The following is a 19457-nucleotide window of genomic DNA, read 5'->3' as shown; positions in this document are numbered from 1 at the left end:
AGAGAGAGAGTGTACTTGCAATAGCTCAGGGATAGAGCACCTGCATTGTGCACAGGTGGTCTCAGGAATCAGGATCAATTCCCAGAATCTCCTGGTAGGGCTGGGAACTCAGGAGAGCTGTTGCCAGTCAGTGGAGAGAATACTAAGCTGGATGGACCAATGATAGAACTCACTATAAGGCAGCTTCTTGTGTTCCTGCTTGACATGCACTGGTTCACTGTCTCTTCATGACTGCTCATTGGTTATTCTAAGTTGAACCATGCATTGAAAAGAGGCTTCTGACTTTAGCATTGGTAGATCTCAAATTCATGCCATAGGCTTTCCTAGCCCTTATCCTGCGGGGGGGGGGGAATCACATCTGGCAACCAATGTGCCCCTAGGGTTTCAGTTAGTACATGGGTAGATGAGTCATAAAAAGCCCAGGACACAAATTTTCATAGCCCTCTAGTAGCACTGATGATTTGCTAGAAACAATGTATTTAGCCTTAACTCTGGAAGTATATACTCAATTCTGACCAAACTAAGCCTCCTTTTTAGACTCGTCTACCCATATACTAGCGGGATGTGGGTGGCGCTGTGGGTTAAACCATAGAGCCTAGGGCTTGCCGATCAGAAGGTCAGCAGTTTGAATCCCCGTGACGGGGTGAGCTCCCGTTGCTCAGTCCCTGCTCCTGCCAACCTAGCAGTTCAAAAGCACGTCAAAGTGCAAGTAGATAAATAGGTACCACTCTGGCAGGAAGGTAAATGGCATTTCTGTGCGCTGCTCTGGTTCGCCAGAAACGGCTTAGTCATGCTGGCCATTTGACCTGGAAGCTGTACGCCAGCTCCCTCGGCCTGTAAAGCGAGATGAGCGCTGCAACCCCAGAGTCATCTGCGACTGGACCTAACGGTCAGGGGTCCCTTTACCTTTACCTTACCCATATACTATCTGAAACCAAAGGGGCATTTTGGTGCTGCTAATGCAGCTCTTTGACGTCACCCCCAGAGGCACACTCCACTTTCTCTCAAGACAGATGGAAGCCAACATCAACTTTTGTTATGCTTGTAATTACATATTTTCTCATGTTGTAAGTCAACCACCTTGAGCATGGTTTTAACTATGGAAAGGTGGCATACAAATAAAATGATGGATGGATGTATAGACTTTTTTTGTTTGTTTGTTTAAACGGGTTGAATGGAGACCTTATCTGCTTTAACCAAGATAATGAAATTTTCTTCTTTTAGGGGCTTGTGGGGAAGGGACTGAATAGACACCTGAAGGGCTGATCCAGACATAACAAGATATTTCGGTCTCAGGAACAGAAGGAAGATTATAGTTACCTTCCCAACTCTCCAATCATAATCACTTATAATCTTTATTAATGCAACACAAAGATGAAATGATAAGATCTAAGGTGATAAGAGGGATCACCTCCCACCCCCTCAAAAGTATTATTTAGGAGGCAGTGACTATTACCCCAGACCCCGATCCTTCTTAATTCACTCCCTGTTGCATCAAGGTTTGTGCTACAGCAGAGATATAAAGGCAGAAGAATAAAGCAGTATTTTGAAGAGGATTGCATGGATGGGCTATTAAATAGACCTGTCACAGCTAATATTGTTGGAAGGCTTTCAGTTTCCATGGCGATAGTCTAACTGCTCAGTTGACAATGCTCTAAATCACTCTTCAGTGAAAGCCACCCTTTCCCCTCTTTCCCTCCTTGACTCAGAACTTTGGACATTAATATGTCTCTGAAGAGTGCCTAAAGATTGTTGTATTGTTATTTATCCCTTCAACAATTCCTGGTTGTTGTTTTCAGGGAAAACATATGGAAGTTTACTTAGCGAGTGAATTAATTTTAACACCCATTGGTGCATGCACTTTGCACATGAAAACGGAGTGCATAGTGGTGCTCTGCCTGAGACAAGCCTGTCACAAGTGCTGGCAGCCACCCATTTATAAGATGCAGCTTTTTTCTGCATCTCAAGTGCTGTTTTCCATCAGAAGGAAGTTGAATTTTGTGCATAACAGTGGATGTTCATCATTGAGTTGCTGAAAGCTTGGTCTTACCAGATGCAGGCTTTTCAGTGTGCTTTCCTGTGACCACCACATGCCCCTGCCATTGTAGGAACAGAACTTTGATGGACAAGTGCAATAGGGACTGCACACAGTAGGCGCAACCATGCAGCAATTTCCACCCTTTCCAACTTGAGAGCCACCACAGAAAATGCCCTGTCACACACTGCCACCACCTCCTGAACCCCACCCAGTGACAGAATATGAGCCCTCCTGGATCAGGCCAGTGGTCCATCAAGTCCAGCATCCAGTTCTCACAGTGGCCAGCCGGATGCCAATGAGAAGCCTGCAAACCGGACCTGAGTGCAACAGCACCGTCTTTGATTGTGATTCCTAGCAACTGGTATTCAGAGGCTATCACCTCCTACAGTGGACATAGCCATCACAATAGACACAACAGTCCCCATGAATTTGCTCTAGTCAATATATGTATTGTATGTAGGGATATCGCGGAGTGGGGAGTGGGGTCCGGAGGGAGCACACTTCCCCACCAGCAGGCAGCCACGTCTGCCTGCACGCGTGACCTTGGGGTGCAGGGAAACCCCCCCCAGACAAGCCACAGCTGTCTGGTACAACGTGCCACCTCTGCATGACCTTTCGCAATCTCAGCAGTTTGCGGTGTCCTGTCTGTAATCCTTTTCCATGAGACTTTTGTCTCCTACATTATACACTGTGCAAGGGGAAAATGACGCTGTGGAACAGGTGCCAAAATAGCTTCGTACCACCCCACAATCTCGAGACGGAAGATGTGTAAAGGTCACAGCCCAAAAATGTATCTGCCTGGCTTGCATATTTGTCTCAATAAAAAGAGGCTCCACAGGAATGGTGGTAGCTCGCTCACTCGCTTAAGACCACCTGTGTGCAGCTCACATAATGATCAACACCTGTCTTGGGCCTTCACTTCAATTGTACTTGTTTTTATATATGCAGTTGCACCATATTGTCTTTATTGTATTGTGAAATCAATCCAAGACCCTTCGTAAGAAGAGTTTCATAAGTGAAATTAAAAATAGTCTCTTTTAAAGTCACCCCAGTTGGGGGCCAGCACTACATCATGTGGGAAATGAACCTTGCGAAATGTATGTAGACACAGGAATGGTGCTTTGAAATTGCAAAGTTGTGCTTTTAGTTTCTTTCCTGCCAGATCCCTATCTGTCACCTGTCATCTGGTAAGCGTGTGCTCTGAGGAATTCAGGGGTTCCTCAATAACAAGATGTCAATGAAATGATTTTCAAACGCTTTATTTAACAAATAGAAATCTTAAATAAAGCAAAAAAAGCAATGGCATGCAGATGAGATTAATCATATTTTCCAGCAAATATCACAAGAAACAAAAAATGAAGAAGCTCCCATGGAATATGCTTTGTCCAATGGTTACCAACCTTGTCCTGCAATGTGAAACTAGAACATAATGTTATGAGTTGGGGAGCAGGGGAGGAAGAAGGTTGCATGTGAGATCCTACTAACCCCTGGACCAAGCAAGTGCTAAATAAAAGCCAGGATAGCTTCCTGTGTTGAGGCTATAGCCCATGATGGGCCATTAAAGAAACAAAGGAAAGGGGTTATGTGTGAGATTGCATATGGGTAGACTTCCTCATCCAGCTCCTGGTTAGAAGGATGAAGCCAGAGTTTGGAGTTCAGTTGCACTGCAGTGATGTGATCCAGAAGTAAAGCAGCAAGCTGGAGAGACAGTCAGGCAAGAGACATTCCCAGCCCTACCAGCCAGTCAATAGTTAAGAATGATGGGAATTGTAGTCCACAGGTTCCGCCTCCGCTTTAAAGGATCAAATCATGCTCAGGCTTTGCTATCAGATCCTGGTTGATGTGAAACAAGCCAGTAAGACAAGAAGGGACCAAGGACATGAGCCAGAGACCACAAACTGGAAAAACCCCAATATAGTGTGGTGGGTGGGGGAAAGCAAACTAAAACCTCCAGCCAGTAGGTGCCCGGGCAATGTGTCCCGCTTTTTTTAATTGTCAGCATTCTGCGTTGCGGAAACAGCAAGTCCTTCGCTTGTGGCTCTCCCTGCAGCTTGCGCAGTTCTCTTATTCCAGCCGAGGCTGTTGTGGTGGGCGTGCAGCTTGTGTGTGCTGCTGCACTCAGTGCACATCCTCCTGGTCAGATTCTCAGTTGTCGGTGAGGTCCTTGCGGTGGACCCTCAGTTGGGATGATGAGTTTGACTGGAATCCTTGAGCTGACCTCTCGGCGGCTTCAATTGCCAGGGACTCCTCTGGGGTGACATGGAACATCAGGTCCTTCTTGTCGTAGAGGCACCGCTGCAGGTTCTCAGTCCACCTCAAGGCGGTCGCGGAGCATGTTCTCCAGTTCTGTGAAGTTGCAGAGCCAGGCAGCCCGGCGGAGGGAGGTCACATACCTAGCTATGGTTTCTCCAGGGGCCTGCCGCTTTGCATAGAAGGCGTTGCGACACGCTACCACCGAGGTAGCGAGAAGTGGCGAGAAGTGCCCCTTCAGCCGTTCCATTATTGTGTCGTAGGGAACAGTCACGATATTTGCGGGTGCGAGGAGGACTCGGGTGATCTCGAACGTTTCTTCTCCGCAGACGCTGAAGAATGTCGCCCTCTTCTTGGCTGCATTGGTGATGTCCTTTGCCTCCAGGAGGAACTGGAAACGGGTGGCATATCCTCACCAGTCTCCTGAGGCTGGGTTGAACAGCGTGAAGTTGTTGTCTGTTCCGTTCTGGGTCCTTGGGTCCCAGAGCTGTAGCCTGGATGCATGGTGCAGTGCAGTACACAGCGGACAGCTCAGCAGGATCCTACTTTCGCCGCCATAGTGATTTCATGCATTTCACATAGTGATTTCATGCTCTTTATTACAGCTCATAAAACAGTGAATGAATTTCCCCCCAAACCTCAGGCTTTATATACAGTGGTACCTCTGGTTACGTACTTAATTCGTTCCAGAGGTCTGTTCTTAACCTGAAGCACCACTTTAGCTAATGCCGCGCTGCTGGAGCACTATTTCTGTTCTCATCCTGAAGCAAAGTTCTTAACCCGAGGTAATATTTCTGGGTTAGTGGAGTCTGTAACCTGAAGTGTCTGTAACCTGAAGCGTATGTAACTCGAGGTACCACTGTACATTATTTACACGAGTCCCGTCTGATTCCGCTTCCCTCCTGGAGCCTGATTGGGCTGCTCCTGCAGGCCAATCAGGTTGTTGCATTCTAGGATCCTACCTGCCTAGTCTAGGATCCAAGCTTAGTACATAACAGGCACCAACTAAACGCCCCAGCCTCCTGGCGTGCGAGTGAGGGGGTGGAATATCCCGCACTTTTCATAGGAAGCAGCAGCTGGAAGTGAACGGGGCTTGCTCTTGGTAGCCAATCAGTTCCAGGGCTGATACCTCAGGCAGGGAACGACAGCGGAAAGGAAAGTCGGAGACTTTCCTATCGTACGGAGTAGGTGGGCGGCGCTCTTGTGTTGCCTGAATGACATGCGCCACTACCGGGGGCAAGAAGGGAGGATTGTGCGCGCGAGAACCTTTCAAATGACGAAGAGAGGGTAGCGGGCGGGCTTATTTTCCCACACCAACCAATGAGGGACTCCTTTAACTCAGGGCGCGGATGAGCGCGCGAAAAAAGAGGCAGAGACAGTAAGCGGTAGGCGGGGCCTTGCTTTTGCTCTCTGGCCAATCGCAGGCTCTACTACCTCAGACGGGGAGAGGAAACTTTGCGCGCGAGAGAGACTTACCTATAATAACGGAGAGGGCTTAGTGGGTGGGGCTTGTTCCCCCCCCTCAACCAATGAGAGGCGTAGTCACCTCAGCGTCTCGTGGTCGCGAGCGCTGAGACGGCGCGCTTTTTGCTTCTTCCGCCGTCTCCCCTCACGGTGCTCCCGGGGCGGTTTTGAGGCCTAGCTTCTGCCAGGTCGCCTCTTTTCGTCTTCCGATGGATCCCGCCGAGGCCGAGTTCCTGGCCGAGCAGGAGCTGGTCACCATCATACCCAACTTCAGCATGGACCGGATTTACCTCATTGGGGTGGGTCGGCGGCGGAGGGAGCCCGGCTGGCGGGAGGTCGGAGGCGGGTAGTCATGAAATGCCGACCGAGGTCGAAGTGTGAGGAAGAGAACATTATGGGATGGAAGCAAAGGGGATTAGAAAGAAGTGGGGCGGCGGGCGTGGGGTGGGAGATCAGCGTTTAAAAGACGAAATCATGGAGCGGAGGGCGGGGGCTTGCGGTTAATAGTAATGTTTTATTAACGGTGTAGTTGTGCTATATATTCCTCTAATAAGTACCTCGAACGAAAAAAATGGCAGGGGAAAAGCACACCCAATAGTAGTTACTTATATTACTTATGCCTCGCCTTTGGATAACTCAGGCAGCTCTTGAAAAGAGGGAAGATGCAATGAAAAAACGCACGACTCCTAGCACCTTGTCGAAACAAAACGATTAAACAATGAAGGATTTGAAATTATCAGTACATGGTCATTGAGCAAGAGTCAACTTTTTTCAAATCATATTAAGCAATAAAAAGCGAGCCTTATGTCGCTTTGGAAGACAGGGTTGTAGCCAGCGAAGTGCTACTCAGAGTAGACCCATTGAAATTAATGAATCCAAGTTGCATCACTTTATTGCCTTTTTAATTTCAGCAGGTCTACTGTGTGTATGACTTAACGTTGGCTACAGCACTAATAAATCTGTTACAGCTTTATAGTTTACTTTTCACCATGCAGTCCCAATACAAAGTTGCATACTGCTTTAAACAATACACTAGCCGCATCGTGCTGCATAACAACACCAATAGATTGTAAACGCGAACACAAAACCATCAGCAACACTGCAGAGTGAGTGGTATGCTAGACTTGGCCTCTGCTGGGGCTAGATGCAGCTCTGAAGCTCTGAAAGGAGTACATTCCACAACTTGGGGGCCATCCCAGAGAAGCTCCTTCCATGTACCACCACCCCACAAGCTTAACAGGATGGTAAAACAGCCTGCTGGACTTTCCTGCATATCTTAAGACAGGTTTATAAGGGAGGGTGTGCTCTTTATTTTGGGACTGCAGATTGTTTAGGGCTTTATATGCCAGTGCAAGAGCCATGAATTGGGATGTCTTCCCTTCTTGGCATTGTGTTAAAACACACCTGAATGTTCCAGACCAGCAAATGGCTAAAACTTCAGCATCTGTAGAGGTGGTCACATTTTCTGATGATCAGTTAAGCAAGGGCATTTGATTAGCAGCACCTGTCTGCTACTTAGCCTCTTAATTCCTATGGAAGCAGTAAGGGTGTACCTAGTTTTCCACACGTCTTCTCCATTTTAACTTTATTTTTGTTAAATAATGACACGGTGTAATATGTTTTGTTGTTCATCTGAGGTTTTATTTACCTTATTTTAAGACCTGCTAAGAAACAGATGATTGTTATTTTGCCCTGACATTTAAAACCACAGAATTCAAAGAGGGTGTACTTTCTTTTCCCCATGACTGTACTTGGGTGTTGCAAAACATATTCTCTTTTTGCTGCAGTAGGGTAATAATGTGTATACAGTTATCCCACATTTTAGGATACAAATCCTTTATTAAACAACTTTAAAAAACAACAAGCAATATCAACATTTTCAAAACCATCAGGATATTTCCCACAAGACAGTTGATTGTATTGGAGGGGAGACAGGGAGCAGGTTGATAATGACTTTTCCTGACTCCCGTTTCTCCTGCAGTCCTCCATACATGGTCATGTCTTTTGAATATATTAAAGAATAAACATCTCAGATGAAATGAGGGAATAACCTATTTGTGGTCGTTGAGAATATAGCTATATCTGAATTGAAACACATTGGCTACTCCAGTAGACAGTGCTGTGCTATATGGACCATTGACCAGCTTAATTATAATATAGCTTTGAATTATTCCCTGAAAATTCAGCTTAGTCACTTCTCCCTAGAAATGAAGCTTAACAAGCAGTTAAAGAGATCAGAATTGCCAAAAAAAAAGGACTTATGACTTTTCCTTGTGGTGGTATACATGCTTTGTATGGTGTGGTGTAGTGGTTAAGAGCGGTAGTCTTGCAATCTGGGGAACCGGGTTCGCGTCTCCACTCCTCCACATGCAGCTGCTGGGTGACCTTCGGCCAGTCACACTTCTCTGAAGTCTCAGCCCCACTCACCTCACAGAGTGTTTGTTGTGGGGGAGAAAGGGAAAGGAGAATGTTAGCCGCTTTGAGACTCCTTAAAGGTAAAAGGTAAAGGGACCCCTGACCATTAGGTCCAGTCGTGGCCGACTGGGGTTGCAGCGCTCATCTTGCTTTACTGGCCGAGGGAGCCGGCGTACAGCTTCCGGGTCATGTGGCCAGCATGACTAAGCTGCTTCTGGCGAACCAGAGCAGCGCACGTAAACTGCCGGAGCGGTACCTATTTATCTACTTGCACTTTTGACGTGCTTTCGAACTGCTAGGTTGGCAGGAGCAGGGACCGAGCAACGGGAGCTCACCCCGTCGCAGGGATTCGAACCGCCGACCTTCCGATCGGCAAGTCCTAGGCTCAGTGGTTTAACCCACAGCGCCACCCGCGTCCCCTTAGGGTAGTGATAAAGCGGGATATCAAATCCAAACTCTTCTTCTTCTCTTCTTGTATTCAAAAGGTTTGAGGTGTTATTCCTAAGCATCTCTAGGCAGGGCTGGCAAAAACTCATGTATGAAAAAGTGGATAGTTTCTCCCATGCAGTGCCAAGTCCTTGAGCTACATACATTTATACAAGGCAGCTTCTTATGCACCTCATTGTGAATGTCTCACTTAGGGGGACTTGGGTCCCTTTAATCCTGGGCTGCCTGTGGATGTGCCTCTCTGGCTGGCTATCAACCTAAAGCAAAGACAGAAGTGTCGACTTATACCTCCAGAATGGATGGATGTAGGTAAGAACTATCACCTGCAAGTAAGTTATTAACTGTGAGTGGCCTCTCATAGGAGTTGGATTTTTGCTGCTTGAGTTGAAGTTATTGTTTCTCAATTGCTAGAATATCTTTCTATCTAGATACAACCTACCTGAGTTTAATACTCTCAAATTGTGGAGCCCTGATAAAGTTCGGGAATGGATCTTTGAAAAAGACGCCTTTTTGGACTCCACTAAGATAAAAAACTCTGGGTTTTCCTACTGGTTCCCCCGAGTAAAAGCAGTCAAAATCTGTGCCAACTACTTGGTGGAGCTCACTGATCCCACCCTTCAGAGAGCTTTTACTATGACACGGTTTCAAACATTGCCAACTGCTTATTTGACCGGTAGATACACAAAAACCCCAGTAGAACATCGTTTATGTCCTTGCCTTATGAAAATTAAAGAGGATCTTACACATTACCTCCTCTATTGCCCCATTTACTCAGGCTTTAGAGACGCATTGCTGCAAATTATACCCAACTCTATAACCAGTCCTGAAGATAGAGTAAAATTTTTGTTAGTTGATGCAAACCCACGCATTACCCATGTGGTAGCGGTTTTTGTGATGAAGGCCATGAAAGCCAGGGAAAGATTTATGGACGACAATGTAAAGACCCCTTCATCGTCTGTTTAACTCGTTGCTCGTTTTCCCTCCTTTTATATTTTGTGGGAAGAAGGTTTTGTTGGCATAGTATGTAATGAATTTTAATGTTTTTAACTATTGTAGTGTTGATGTTTGTGCACAGGCATGGTCCTCACAATAAATGGATTTGATTTGATTTTTGAATATCTTTAATTGCTTTTAAAATTTGTTTACCTGGCTATCCATTCACATTTATCACAGCATCTCAGCATAGGTTTTAAAAATTCTGATTGAACGTTACAGTTTCTAAAGTTCTTAACTTCTTATTAATGTTTTAAAAATAACATACTTTTTTCAAAAATAGAAAGCTATACTATTTTCAGCAATATGTGATATAGGCGCGTGCGCGCGCGCGCACACACACACATATATATATTACACACTTACACACACTTTTGTATCAAAAATATATCAACTGTTTACAACAATATAAAAAAATAAGTTTAACAAGTGAATTCTAAGACATCAAGATTTATGATTATATTAGTATGCTTTAACTTTGATTTCAAATATGTGTTTTCATGGCAAATCATTATGTTTGTTCACAAAGGTCTATAGTAGTGAGATGATTGCTCATTCATGTTAAGCACAACTCTACCTAACTTGCCAACTTGTGCTATTATCACACCAGGCTTTTTGAGTCTTGATGGAGAACGTCTTCACAATAGAGGTGCAGATTTCTTTAGGAGCCCTAGTAGTACTGTTACCGAACATGACAGCATGCTAGCTAGACTAACAGATTCCTGTTAATAACTTTTCATTGCTGAAGCTCCTCCATGGGAATGCTGTCTCCTCTTTATGCAGTGTATTGATGAAGTGGTTGTTCCTGCAAGATTTATTTCTGCTGGAAGCAGGAAATTACAGCATCTAGTTCTTTGTATACCATATCTCTTTTTGATCACTTTCTAGAAAAACTGGAGCAAATTCGGGATCAGGAGCGCAAGGAAGATACTTTCACTCCAATGCCTAGCCCATTCTACATGGAATTAACAAAGTTGTTGCTGAACTAGTGAGTGTTTTTTGACTGATTTAGAAAATGTATCCTGATATTCCAATGTATTTGCCTAGCTCAGGGTAGCTTACAGTTAAAAGCAAAATCATTCCAAGGAATCCTCACTGGCAAGATTTCTAGTTGACAGTTCTAATATGAACAAACCATTTAGTGAACAAACCATTTAGGGTCACATTAGATTTCATCTAGATGATGATGAATTTTATATATGAGAGAATGACAGCCAGAAGGGAACATTAAATGAACATTGTCCAGAGTGCTTATCAAATGCAGATGTTTGCATCTATTAGTATGGTGCTTAACTTTTGTTGTAATGGCAGTATATCTCTCTTCTGCAACCTTTAGCTTCAAAACTAGGTTGACACAGAGTTCAATATTCTCATTTGCAATAATGTAGAATTCAGCTCATCCAGTGTTTTGTAGCTTCAGATATGGGGAAAATAACAACTGCTTTAGAAGTTGATGAATATTGCTTATGTCCAGCAATTTATGAAATGAGCATACAAAGTGACAATTGTTCTTTTGTAGCCTATTCTAGGAATGTAGAAAGCTTACCTTTTAAAGAGTCAGGCCACTGGTCCATTTAGCTCAGTATTTTCTGCACCGATTGGCAGTGGCTTTCTTATCTTGCCTATTTCACATTAATATTTTAGATTCAGGTAGGTAGCAGTGTTGGTCTGACACAGTCAAAATATATAAAAAAATAAAAAAAATTGTCCAGTAGCACCTTAGAGACCAACTAAGTTTGTTCTGGGTATAAACTTTTGTGTGCATGCACACACAGGTATCTGAAGAAGTGTGCATGCACACGAAAGCTTATACCCAGAACAAACTTAGTTGGTCTCTTAAGATGCTAGTGGACAATATATATGTTTTAATTAGTTTTAGAATATGTAGTGCTGTTTTAATATGTTGTGATGGTATAGTGGAAGGTAGTTTTGAAATATTTATAAAATATCTAGAGGTGCCAGGGATTGAATCTGGGACCATTTGCATTCAGAGCAGATGCTCTACCACTGAAGTACAGTTCTTCACCCATTCTGATAACTTTCCCTTCTCCATTAGTGCTGTGGACAATATTCCAAAGGCAGATGAGATCCGAACATTGGTTAAGGATATCTGGGATACTCGAATTGCAAAACTCCGGTTGTCTGCTGATAGCTTTGTTAGACAGCAAGAAGCTCATGCCAGGGTAAGAGGAATCTGTGATGAGTTGCTAAGTTTTGTAGTGTAGTACATGAAAATATATGAGTAGTGCATGTTCAAGCAGTGTGTTGTGGGAGTCATCTAAAGTTGATAGTGAAAGTGGCAATGGTTTCCTAGTTAGCAAGAAATGGCGGCAGCAGGTCTGTTTTTTTGTGTTTTTTGATTGCTGCTCTTCTGACACTGATTTATACTTGCAAGCATTGTATAGTCTTTTGCATGAATGTTTGCAATTTTGCTTTGAATGTTATGAATCAACTGTGCACTGAATCTTACTTATTGAATGATGATATGCATTGATCTTGCCATTATGTACAGCACTAGAGAGCTCCAGTCAAATGCATCTTCTTGCTGCTCAGATGCATGAAGCAAGTCTATTCTTGAAATACTTGTGCACATTTGTAGATGTGCTCCCTTAATCTGTGTTATGCGAAACCACCCTATTTTCTAGTTTGGTTCCGTATCAGGATGTTGGGACATATACTGTATAAATATCATGTATGTATGTGAAACAGTTCAGATACTACAGCAGCCTTTCCCAACCCTGATGTTTTAACTACAACTCTTACCACATCCCTGTTTGTTTGTTTGTTTGTCAGGCTGGCTAGGTCTGATGGTAGATGTAGTCTAAAACAACTCAAGGGAGCCAGGTTGGGGAAGACTGCACTGCAGGATTTTTTCATGTGGCTGGTGTCCCATTACTACCCCCTTCTCTCAAATTCTCTGAGCAGAAATTCTACATGGAACACAACAACTGGACTGGATTAGTAGGCTATCTTTGCTGTAGTCCTGTTTGAAGTATTTGGAGACAATTTTCAAGACTGAGGATTTAGGAGGAAATAAATGTATAAATCAGGGATGGGGAACCTGTGGCCCTCTAGTTGTTGCTGGACTCTACCTCCCATCAGCCCCAGGCAATGTGTCAATTTTCATGGATGATGGGAGCTGAGAGTCCAACAATTAAAGGGTCACAGGTTTACCATCCTTGGGGTAAATGAAACTAGGGGATCTCTTGCCCTAGTCAATAAAAACACAATCTAATCTTACATGTTTTTGGAAGATTATGCATAAATGTCACTAAGCCCTGGCCTTGCAATTATGTGAACTAGAAACATGCTTACTGAAACTATTGAGGGGTACAACCAGATTCTGTTATTCCTTACGTGACCACATAACTGTAATTTTTTTTTACAAATCTTGTGCTTATTGTTTTGTAACATTTGTTCCTTCTCTCTTATAAGCTGGATAATCTGACTCTAATGGAGATCAACACTACTGGGGCTTTCCTTACTCAAGCTTTAGATCATATGTACAAGCTCCGTACAAATCTCCAGCCTGGAGAAAGTTCCCAGTCTCAGGACTTTTGACAATCGAAATCTTCCATGAAATACATTCTGACGTTCTGCTTCTCAGCAGTTTTTCCTGAGCTTTAGGCAGCTGCCTCTGTAAAATATTGGTCTCCAGTACTCCTATAAGATTGTATTGAAGGCAAAGACGATGTCAGGGGAAGGTTCAGTATAACATATCCTTTTGTGGACAAATACTGGAAAACTAAGGCTGATCCAATCTGCCAGCAACACAGAGGTTTGTATCTATCCTCAGCAATTGGGGTGCACAGCCTTTTTTGACAATAGCTCTCCTCAGCAAACAGATGATCCTGTGCAACAGTCCTCTCAGCTCCTGTGTGACTGTCATTCCAAGGTGAATTGGCTGCAACTCTGCAGTTGTCTTGCTACTTTGTTGGATTGCTTTACTCTCAGTCTTAAAACTAGAAGAAAATGAATTGATCCTTCTCCGCAGGATCCACTTCCTCAGTGGGCCCTTATTTTCAGATGCCTCTGGGAAAGATGACAGAGTGAGACTATTTTATACACCTGGCTGCACAGCACTCCTGTGAGCCTGCCTGGGGAGTGATAACCCATCTTTCCAGCAGGGCACTGTGTGCTTCCACTGTGATATCACTTACTGCAGTCTATTTGTCAACTGTCCTCAAGAGATAAAGGATCCTCTCTGGTTGCTTTGTCAGCAACCACTGAAGTGAACTGCTTTGTGTATGTGTGTCTGCGGAAAGCGAGAACATGTGCCTTGTTTCTGTTTTTCACAGAGTAAATCGATTTGTTTTGTGTACCTGCATTTTATCTCTGCTGTAGATTCTTTGCTCTAAACTTCCTAAAGCCAGTCACTTGCTAGTCAGAATCTACCCCATTTTAATTATGTAGGTATTCATTGGCTGTTAGGACTCAGTCCCTCAGTCATACAGTGAGTGCTCCTACCTGTCTGGTTTGTAACCTTTATAGCTGTTGGTAGGGGCAGAAGGGAAGAAAATAATAAAGAGGAGTGTGTAGTCCAAATACTGTTATGTTGACACTTGGCAATGAGGCAGATTCTTAACTAGACTGCAGTAAAGTGTACATTGTTTAGGCAGCAACACACTGACCTCTGCTGGCTGTCGGCAAGATACTTGATCATTAAAGTAGTTCTTCAAAAAGTATTGTGATTTTGTACTTTTTAGTGCAATGTTTGTAAAAAAATTTTTGAAATGCTTGATATTTTTATAATGCAGAGTCCCAGCGCAAGCTCAACCTGTTAATTTTTTCATTTGCAATATAAAAAATATAGGAGAGGTTAAATTTGTTGGAAATTCACACCAACACTGAAGAAACTATGTAGTGACAAAGTAACATTATTGATGATGGTGCTAGATGTTGCTTGTAATGGGAGAATATATACCATACCACTTCAACAATCTTAAATGCATACTACTTTAATCTGTAACAATCTTTGCCTTGTTTGAGGAATCCATTAATCATACTTACTTCATGCAAAATCATGATTTCTAACTGTTTGTTCCTTCAATAGCATCTTCTGCCATATTTTGTGCTCTCTAGTATTACTTAGTGCTGACTTGTGAGCTAGTTCAGCTTAGTGCTAGCTTTTGGAATTCATGTCCTAGGGTGGCTGTGTATGTTGTAGCCCCTGCAAGTTTCTAGCTTGCCTGCTCATCCAAGTGGGGAATAAACAACTAGCTTAGTGTATAGTTGGGGCAATGGCAGTATGATGCCTTCATAGTGAATACTGTATAAAATGCCAGATTGTGTTGAAAGGTTTGATCTGTGTCTTTAAGCATAGTTAACACTTCAAATTTTAATTTATACACAGTCGGTGTAGTTTCCATCCACCACTGGGGCTGCTGGGAAAATAATCCTTTGTCATGATTTAGGAACATTTTATTTTTTGGATGTTGTCAGAAATTACAGCAATATATTCATAAATACCTAATTACTACATTCAACAAATATATTACATTACATTAAATTCAAACAAGTACACTTAAAACAGGTTTAATTTGTCTCACAGCATCTAAACTGCCCCAGCCAGTCTGGGCTTTATCCTCCTGCTCTCCCTTCATGCTCTGTGTTTAGTTGCTTGAGAAATTCTGCACCTCTTATAACAACAACCAGTCAGCATGGCCCTGGGGGCAATGGAGAGCAAATGGGGTAGTCTTGAGAATTTAAGCAGTGGGCCAGAAAGTTGGGGACGGATGGGGTAGGTGGGAGAAGGAATTGACTCCCATCATTGTAGAAGAGAATGTTTTGAAAGATGGGTTGCTCCAAGATGGGATACTGTAGTTTTCATACTAGCACCTCCTAACCTCTCTGCCTTCATGCTTTTTTGCATTGTTTGAGGGAAAGACATACGTATTTCAGACAACGCAGGCTTGTTCTAAATGGGAAATTGTGACTGATCTGGCAGCTTGTGTACCACTGAATCTGGATTTGAATTCAACTGAGTTTGAGTAAGTGCACATTCATTATTTACTCTTGTATGTAGATATATAGAAATCAAGCCAATTGGCTCTAATGTGTGTCCTTAAACAGCACATGTTGGGCTTGTAAAAGCTGGAGCAGCGTGGTGCAAGCATCTTCCCATATAGTCTAGCCTACATTCTGCTCAGTTGAAAGAAAAAGATACACATAGTGCAATTACATTTAGAAAAATGAGTGCAATGGCCTCCTTTCAATGCCCATCTCTCCCTGCCCCTGTCCATTGCCAACACTAGGATATAAAAGCTGTAATCTACACTGACTTGAAAGACACTGCTACTGCAACAATTTGATAGACATGGTATGGAAATATCATCCAAATTACCCTCAGTTAACACTCAACCTTGATAGCTTGAAAGTGGATGTATAATTATTTGGACAGAAATAAATTAGTAGAGCCATTAATGTTTTATCCCATCTTTGTTCCCGTAACACCTTCCTAATTAAACTATGACTTTCTACATTACCACCACACCTTAGGTTTATCTGACAATGCCAGCTTGTTGCCTTCTGTCAATACTTCACATAAATACTTTACTCTGGTCATATATTGTAACCTGAATGGCCAGAATGAGCACTGAAACTACTGCAAACTGAGTTTTCCTGTGGTCCCTTATTTTGATACTTTTCAGCTGACCTAAGGGTGTGTGACTAAAATAAGTTTTTAAGGTATAATTTTGTATTCTGTTTTTTTGGCAAAACCTATTTTATGGAATGAAATAGTATTAACGACAATCAGGTATTTTTTTTTCCTTTGAAGGCAAATGGGTGATAATGACCTAACATCATTCAGAGGGGGAAATATGAGTGACTTTTACATTTTTCTGCTCTTTTCTTTCATGCTCCAATAGAGCCGATTGTCTCAGTACATCAGGGAAGGATATTCAGAATACTATTACAGAAACTGGCAGCTTTAGCTGTTTGAAGGATCACTTGCTAATGTGAAAAAAAAATCTCTTTCTGTATTCAGGAAGAGGACATTGTGTCACACAGGTCCATAAATTTGCTCTAGGTTTCTTTCTTGTTATAACAGATAAACTTTCTTCTGGAGGCTGGTCAGGGCTTTGGTATTCTTAAGAGTTGCATAGAAAAGGGAATTGTGGCAGGTGTAGGTTTGTCACACAGTGGTGAGGAAACTGCACCAGCTGAATTTACTTCTAAGCAGCTATTTAAAAGGATAGAAGCATTGTTTTACTTTGCATCTGGCCACTGTAGAGTCCTACAAGAGCACACCCGCTTGCCTTTCATTGTCATTATTTGGGGAAAGAGAATTTTTAATAGCAACAGCAAAAAGCATTGCACATCAACTACTAAAATTATAAAATGCAAAGAGGCTGACAAAATTCAGTGAACCTTGACTATAAAGGTGCTACAAATCCCCGGGTTATATTATATTCTTGGTCAAAATATTGTGCTTTTGCCACACATTCTGCAAATATTGGTTGGTGAGGCCTTGAATAGTTAAGGCAAAGGGGGAAACAATTTTAAACTTGGGAGGGCTGGGCCTTGCTTGTGTATATAATCCCCTCAAGTGTGAAAGATCAGTGCACATAAAATCATGTGGCTGATCCTTTATAATATTGATTCTAGGCTTCCCTTAAAGGGACGTAGATTAATCTAACAGTGCTTCCATACATCACAAAAGACTGGTGTTGCCAGACTGATAAACAAAGCAAAGGGAGAACCTGCTTTGTCAGGCAAGGCTTTAAAAATCAAAGCTTTGAGCTTTTTTAGAGCATGTTTGCAGACCAGATCAGTTGGTGAATGGATGTCTGGCTTATCCACCTTGCCTTTAATTTCTAGTGCTGCCAATTTAAAATTTAAATGCATGGATTATAAGGAAGGATAGCAAAACCACCTGCTAGGACTGTGTATGAAAATGTTGTTTAATACTTAAATATGGAAAGAAAACACTAATCCAAACTAGCTCTTGATAACCAGTCAGAGGAGTCCTAAATTTTGGCAGGAGCTACATGGGCCAAATAAGACATGACTTGGGTAAAACTTTTTTCTTTTTAAATCTCTCTTACCTGGGTTTAGTACAAGGCTGAGGGGCCCCAACACATTGGACCTAGGAGCCTGGGACCTATTTTTAGTGTATGTGACCCTCCTGCTGCAGGAGTGCATGGCATGTGAATAACATGACCATGTGGATAAGCCAACTGAATGCTGTGCAAACTGCACTGGCAGTCAGGTATGAAAGACCCATGAAATCTACCCTCGTGGTCTCATGTACACATGCATTCTTGTGAAACAGGGTCACACTGTGCCAGAAGTAGCTTCTGTGCTACTGGGTCTGTATATGAAGCAGGTTGGAAACAGACAGCTTCAGGCACAGATCACAGTATTTTTCTTCCTTTGTATTAACTGTTTGCTGTTTTTGGAATAATGTTTCCTTCTTTGGAAGCCTCACATAATTGATGCTGCTAGTGCTACGATTTTGAGTGGTGTTGGTTAAAGGAACAAAGCCAATTATTGTCCACTAACGTTGATAGTGTAGTCCCTAAGATCTTCTCTCAATAGCAACAGATCATATGACATTCAGTATTCCAAGTGCTTGAAGAAAAAAAGGGTATGAGGGATGGGGGAAATGGGGAAAAGAAACTCCAGTTGCGCAGGAGAATTCACTGTACCAGAAACTGGTGCTATGCATCGCAAAATGCCTAAGTGATAGCACGTGCCCCAGTGGAAAGCCTTTTCCTTAAAATTCTTTTAAAAAAACATTTCAATATTTTTTTCATGTCCTGACCAGCAGCAGTACAAACACTAAAAGCAAGCTATCTTTTTGCCAAAAAGAAAAAAAAGCGGAAACACATTGAAAATGGCAAGCTTTTTATAACAATAATTAAAGTAATAAAAACATACAAAACATTTTTAAATATATACACAGTACAAGGCTGAAGCACCTTTTTCACTCTTTAATTGTAAAATCTTTGTATGAAAATTCTACCCACTGGGGTACATAATCTGTGTGTGTTGTATGTATATTACTGTTCTGTACATCCTCCCCTCCCCAGTAATAAAAAGGTACCTTCAGTTTATTTATTCACTTTTATTTTTCAAGTGAAATGCATTTCCAGCAAAAAGCTGATAGATGCATGGGAAGTCAAGTTTGGAAGCTGCATTTTCTTCTGCTAGGCCTACTACTCTGCAGATAATTATTTCTGTATCCAAAATATCCAGTTCATTCTAACAAAAACTGATGTGTACCTTGTCTCCTCTTGGATTGAGAAACTGTATTTCAGAAATAAAATGGGCAGATTCCAAAGTATAGCAATTTAACTTATATGGCAACAAAAAGGAGCATATGTATGGAGATAATCCCGGCCCCTTCAACGGGAGATGGATGTTAGTGTCATTGGTGGAATCTCTGGATTAAAAACAGTATTTTAAAAAGGCAGAAGAGGAAGCAGAAGGAAAATAACCCTTTCAAATTTAACCAAAATAGAGTCCTTCTAAGCAAGTTACTCGCAGGCTTAAAAAGATTCAGTTGCATCTTTTCAAGAGATGGGTTTAGATTTTCCTGGATTCCACAGTCCATTGCTCCATGCATGGCACATTCTCTTTTATTTTTAAGCTTCAAACCTCCCAGTGAAAAATATTAAATATTCCAGGTAATAAAATAGATTATTATTTCTATACTATATGTTCGGCCTAGTACAAGGGAGTGTCACCTGGGATACCCCTTGAAGTAACTTCTAGACCACTGCATTGCAGGCAATGCAAGGCACTTTCTCAAGTGATCTAGTTCGGCCTGAAGTCGTTCCCTTTCAGAGACAATCTTCTGCTTCTGGTTCCTTAGTTCCTGCACAAGAAGAGAAGAGAGATTTCA

The 19457-nt window shown here is 42.5% G+C and overlaps 2 protein-coding genes across 10 annotated transcripts in view; one reads left to right on the top strand and one right to left on the bottom strand.

Moving 5' to 3' along the window:
• The first annotated feature begins 5808 nt into the window (after positions 1–5808).
• On the top strand, positions 5809–17639 carry GINS2 (GINS complex subunit 2). Its single transcript, XM_053400060.1, has 5 exons — positions 5809–6051; positions 8809–8923; positions 10496–10595; positions 11664–11790; positions 13043–17639. The coding sequence occupies exons 1-5, from the start codon at positions 5962–5964 to the stop codon at positions 13166–13168; spliced, it is 558 nt and encodes a 185-aa protein (XP_053256035.1). The 5' UTR covers positions 5809–5961; the 3' UTR covers positions 13169–17639.
• Positions 14333–19457, bottom strand: part of GSE1 (Gse1 coiled-coil protein) — a 444053-nt gene continuing 438928 nt past the window's right edge. For all 9 annotated transcript variants that reach the window (XM_053400057.1, XM_053400050.1, XM_053400052.1 and 6 more), the window contains one exon: positions 14333–19430. In XM_053400057.1, coding sequence (XP_053256032.1) covers positions 19296–19430 — 135 coding nt within the window. In that variant the 3' untranslated portion in view covers positions 14333–19295. The remainder of the gene's footprint in view (positions 19431–19457) is intronic.

This window comes from Podarcis raffonei, chromosome 8 (genome assembly GCF_027172205.1).
Source record: "Podarcis raffonei isolate rPodRaf1 chromosome 8, rPodRaf1.pri, whole genome shotgun sequence".
Taxonomy (NCBI): Eukaryota; Metazoa; Chordata; class Lepidosauria; order Squamata; family Lacertidae; genus Podarcis; species Podarcis raffonei.
The sequence above is the reverse complement of the archived record's forward strand: the minus strand, read 5'-3'. Positions and strand labels throughout refer to the sequence as shown.

Excerpts from the sequence above, each read along its gene's own strand:
- GINS2 (XM_053400060.1), top strand. The coding sequence starts at position 5,962 with ATGGATCCCGCCGAGGCCGAGTTCCTGGCCGAGCAGGAGCTGGTCACC. Across the intron at positions 8,924-10,495 it reads TCCAGAATGGATGGATGTAG|AAAAACTGGAGCAAATTCGG; the intron begins GTAAGAACTATC and ends ATCACTTTCTAG. Across the intron at positions 10,596-11,663 it reads ACAAAGTTGTTGCTGAACTA|TGCTGTGGACAATATTCCAA; the intron begins GTGAGTGTTTTT and ends CTTCTCCATTAG.